The 5,396-nt window shown below is 38.4% G+C and overlaps 1 protein-coding gene across 1 annotated transcript in view; it reads right to left on the bottom strand.

Moving 5' to 3' along the window:
• The window catches only part of RGMB (repulsive guidance molecule BMP co-receptor b), a gene marked incomplete at its 5' end in the record, with an annotated part of 19,119 nt that extends 13,728 nt beyond the window's left edge, over positions 1-5,391 (bottom strand). The window contains one exon of the mRNA XM_015824417.1: positions 5,295-5,391. Within this exon, the coding sequence (XP_015679903.1) occupies positions 5,295-5,391 (97 nt within the window). The remainder of the gene's footprint in view (positions 1-5,294) is intronic.
• Between the last annotated feature and the right edge of the window lie 5 nt (positions 5,392-5,396).

The raw sequence follows: 5,396 nt of genomic DNA, 5'->3' as shown, positions 1-5,396 counted from the left end.
CTTTATAGGCAAGTGCTCTCCATGCTACCCTGTCAAGCACAGCTTCTTTTAGTTGCTGGATGTTCATCTTTGTATCAGCTTTGATGGTTTCAAGCCAGCAAGTTCTTTGCTTGCCCCTTCTTTTTAATCCACTAACTATTCCTAGCATTATTCAACTTTTCCAATAAATTTGCATGACATGGCCAAAGTAAATCAGATGGAATGTTGTAATTTTGGCTTCTAGTGACTTTCTGGTTTCATACAATTAAGGACTTCTATGTTGGTTGTTCTGGCTTTCCATGGTGTACGCAATAATTTACACCAGCACCACAGTTCAAAGTTCAATCCTTCTTCAATCAGCCATTCTTAGTGTCCAACTCTCTCACACACACATCATTATAGGAAAGACTATTGGCTATTCCTGCCAGTTTGATGTTGTCTGCAAATTTGATGGGGAACTCATCTAATTTGTAGACGGCACCAAGCTGGCAGGAATAGCGAACACTCCAGAAGACAGGCTTAAGATACAGAAGGATCTTGACAGACTTGAACATTGGGCACTATCTAACAAAATGAAATTTAATGATGAAAAAAGTAAGGTTCTACATTTAGGCAAGAAAAACCAAATGTACAGTTATAGTATAGGTGGTACCTGGCTCAGTAGGAATAATTGTGAGAGGGATCTTGGAGTCCTGTTATTCTAACTAGTCTATTCTTTATATTTATATTAACATCTCTGCTTTTCCAGATCTTATTCATGTTAACCATTGCAGTGTGACCTAAGGTTATCAAATTAATTTGATTTTAGGAATAGAATCGCCATCATGAACAATTTTTGATCCAAGGAAAATAAATTCTCAAACTAATTCAATTTTCTCCCTGTTGATTTTTAACATCTCACATCCTTGTCTAATTCCCTTACCGATTTCTCAACCAATTTGTGTTCTCACTGTTGCCTCATAATTATTGTATAGTGATCTGATAAGTCTGATCAGGTGGGTTAGGATACTAAGATCACACCAAGCCACCCATAGTTTATTGTGTTCTGCAGTCAAAAGCTTTTCTGCAATTAATAAAACACATACATAGATCCTTTTGATATTCATATGCCTTTTCAGTAATCCATCTACTATTGGCAATGTGATCTCGAGTGCTGAACCTCTTTCTAAAGCCAGCTTGTACATCAGGTAACTCTTGATTGATGATGTTCTGTAGTTTCTGTTGAGCCTGACAATGATACTTACTCTAGCTTTTTTACATATTTCCAGCTACTGATAACAAAAAAGCAGTTTCAAATATCCAGAACAGATCATCTCTTTATATAATATAGCATTATCTTCATGATAAACCTCTGAAGGATCTAAAAAAGCATTTCACACATGTAAAACCTTCCCATTTTCAGAGAAAAAGCTAACTATATTTAGCTTGTGCATTTATATGCTGGGTCTGTGATAAAAATTAGACTGGTATGCCTATTTATTAAGAAATATTCAGCAATGAAGCAAAAAATCTGTTTTGGAGTTTTTAGTCATATAAATAATGGGCAAAGGAATACTGATAATATATAATTATATTGAATTGAAATTGAAATTAATAGACGTTTTCATTTAACAGGCCTCCTGATGATATCCCCTTGTGATCCATACAACAGCTTGCAAAGAGTACTGCACCAATTTCGGGTTGGGTAGCTTTGCTTTAAGTTTATTTAGTAATTGAAAAATTCATTACATTTACACTAGGTTTATTTCCAAACTATAATCAAAATATCAAAGACCAGCTAGATATACTCATGAAAGTTTTGAACAAAAATGATCACAAAGTCAAAGATGGCATGTTATTTTCTATTCAACTTTGTCCTCTAAATACCCTAATCCTAGATTTATCTACTTTTATTTACCCTGATTTTTAATTGTGGTTTCCCTAGTCAAGTGGTTGTTTCCAAGCTCAGATTAAACTCAAAGGCACATAGGAATAGAATTCTTAATAAAGTTATTTTTTAACTTTGGTGGGAATTGTTGCTTGTGTTTATTTAAGTAAAACTGAGTCCTCCATTAACAACTGAAATTGGGCCAGACAACTCTGCTGCTAAGCAACATGATCATTAAATGAAATAAACATGTGACCATACATGACCTATGTCAGTTCCATTGCAGCAGTTAAATAAATCACCCCTAAGTGTGTTGTCACATGACTGCAACTTGGGACTTACTATTGTCTTCCTTATTGACTCTGCTTGCTGCAAACTGGCTGCAAAGATCACAAGTGGTGATCATTTTGCCATAGGATGCTGGAACCATTGTAAATGCACATCAATTGCCAACCAACTGAATTGCAATCACATAACTATGGGGATGCTATGACCATCGTAAACCTACTTTTCCAGTAATCCAGGACTACCTGTAATTACAAGTGAAATCATCAATACTATCAATTTCATGCTAGCTGAGGAATTCTGGGAGTTGAAGTTAAAGCTGTTAAGGTTGAAAAACAGTCTTCAGATTGTGATGTGTACTCTGTTCTTTTCATATAGGGATTTAAGTTCTAGTGAGTATATCCTTAATTTAAATTTAAATTGTGAAAAATATGAAAAGATCAATTGCACTTGAAGTGTCAAATGCATATACCAATCATATATCACCCCTAGCCAATTCCTCCCAAACTAATTTCTGCTCTTACAAAAGTTATACAAACTAGAGAGCACTGCCTACTGTAAGTTTAAAACTGGATGGAAACTTAGCACATCCTCTCTCCAAAGTAGAAAAATAAGTAACTGTTGATTTTCAAACAAGAATCATCATCACAAAAAGCTATGTTCAAATAATTGCAGAAATATAACTATGAAAATGGAATGAATGGATATTTTGGTTAAAATGTGAAAGAGTTGTAGGCTGTAGTGCAATACTTTAATCAGACCTGCTACAGTACAATCCCATAATTGAACCACCATGCAACTGTATATAAATTGTGTTTGCTTCTACAACTGCATTTGAATGCTTTTCTGTATCCAAACTATACAACAGATTATATCAAGAAACTAATTAAAAAAAAAGTTCTATCAGAACAAATTGCAGCCATGATCATCAGATCATACTCTTCACCTTCGTTTTATAGTAATATGATAAGCAGGATGCATTTTTTTTCTATTACTCAAAATCACAGACCAAAAATCCAATTTCATATCCAACCTTTCACAAAAGCAATGCTCATGAGCATAATACTACAACCGTTGCCTCAAATGCTTTCCTGTATGTTGGATTAATTTATATTCCCAATCCTGCTCATTTGAGCATGATTTAGGTTCCCAGTTCACAAAGAAAATTATGGAAAAGGTATTTATGAAGTTAGACTCAAATTCATTTGATGGGGCCTTTCTAACATTTTTAGAAGCAAAAGCACACTGACAGAATGTCTGTCATTAAAAAGAGCTATGCATGCAATGTAGTAATGTAACATGACTTCAGATTTTTTTAGTTCATTATTTAAGTAAATTTTAAAATTCACAAACAATCCAGATGCACAGTATGTTAACAGTATTTCCTTACTCTGTAAAGATCTTCAAACCACTTGTGCAGCTTTTAGAAACACTACGTAGCTAATATTTATCTGCCCAGAGTTAGTTATAACATGAGTGGCTAAATATTTTAAATATATAGACACCTAAACACCAAGATCCCTGTTGGCCACAAATACTGGGGAAGGGGGGGGGGAGCTGTCCGATTGACTGTATTCCTACAATAAATTAAAATATAAGCCACGAGTTGCAAATTTCAAACGTCAGAAGAGCACCATTTCAGATCAATACATTTTCATAAAGCTTATTTACATAAAATGTGTTAATCTGAAGACATGCTACCAAACTCTTCCCGACGTTCGGCTATCAAGAGACTAACACTGCTCTTCTCTGAGAAAAAAAAAATAAATCATAAAAAATACAAAGGCCAAGCTAAAACTAATCAATCCAATCTCTGTGTCAAAATATTAACACTTAAAAATCTATGGCTGAATGGCTAAATACAGTCACAGATTTTGAAACGACTTTTTTACTGCATGGTTCTTCTTCTTCATCTTGCTGAAGTACACCTGTAAAAGATCAATAGTAATCTTTTGCACTGTACATACATTTTCCCCATTTTGTTCGGAAAAGCTATCAATTATTTAAAAGCTGAAACCGATCGATCTTAATTCCCAGAGAATAAGAGACGACTAATAAAGCCTCCTTTAACTTAATACCCCCGCCAGTTGTTTTGTAACTGTAACTTTCTGAGTATCACTGGGGAAAAAGCTTGGTTTGTATTTCTCACACAAAGCTACCTTCGCAGAAATAAACGAACAAGCTTCCTCAAAATATGTCAGAACCCAGGATACGTTAGAACAGTGTTTCTCAACCTTGACCATTTTAAGGCATGTGGACTTCAACTCCCAGAATTCCACAGCCAGCATAGCTGGCTGTGGAATTCTGGGAGTTGAAGTCCACATGCCTTAAAATGGGCAAGGTTGAGAAACACTGCATTAGACTATATATACAAGGTTCCAGCCGCCAGAAGGAGTCGGTATTAAAGCTCCCGTGCGTAGAGGCTGGAAGGACGCCTTTCCACCGCGATCGTATCCTTCGCTTTCCCCTCCCGAGATCCTCCATTGGCAGCGGCAGATCACGGGGGCCGAGACTCTCTTCCTGCCCGCGGAAGGGAGCGGCAGCGAGCGGAGAAACCCGATCCCCGCTCCGACTCAAGTAAACACCCGGGCAGGGAGGTCCCGACGCCAATCAAACCCCGACGCAGCCGCCCCCTCCCCAGAACGCAGCCACCTCCGCGCCGCGTAGCTCCGTCGAGCCGACGCCGAAACGCTTTTTGAAACCCGGGCAAGGGACGTTTTTTGCCCAGCCGGGGAGGCCCTCGAGCGTGTCAGATTCCCCGGATCTGTAGATCAAAACAAAGGCGCTTTTCTATCTATCTAGCAGGCGCAACAAGCCTTCGATGAGCCAAACTTCCCCCCCCCTTTTTTTTCTTCCGAGTGGATTGTTCCAAACTGCAGCGAGGCAGAATTCCGCGTCCCTCCTTAGCCACAGACTTTCTTCCAAGTTTACTTTGAAAGATGTTCCAATAAAATCACGGTTTTTTTCTGCCAGAAGAAGCAAAAGTCTTACAAGACTCCATTTTTTTTTTCATTTTTTTTTAAAGTCGAAATACTTGAGACAACTCTGTTGGGGCATCCTTCCCCCCCCCGCCATCAATTAATTAAAAATCCTCATTAAGCCCACCCCGAATCTCTTCCCCCCCCCCACCCCCGGCTGAGAAAGGGCAGCGGCGGTATAATACCTGTGTGCAGGAGCAGCCCGAGGCTGAGCAGCAGAACAAGAGCAGCCAAAGGCGGGGCGCGCGGCTGACGACCGGGGCGGCGTTGCTGCTCCTCACCCTTGG

The sequence above is a fragment of the Protobothrops mucrosquamatus genome, unplaced genomic scaffold (genome assembly GCF_001527695.2).
Source record: "Protobothrops mucrosquamatus isolate PMUCROS unplaced genomic scaffold, P.Mucros_1.0 scaffold2228, whole genome shotgun sequence".
NCBI lineage: Eukaryota > Metazoa > Chordata > Lepidosauria > Squamata > Viperidae > Protobothrops > Protobothrops mucrosquamatus.
This window is presented reverse-complemented; position numbering and strand designations above follow the sequence as displayed.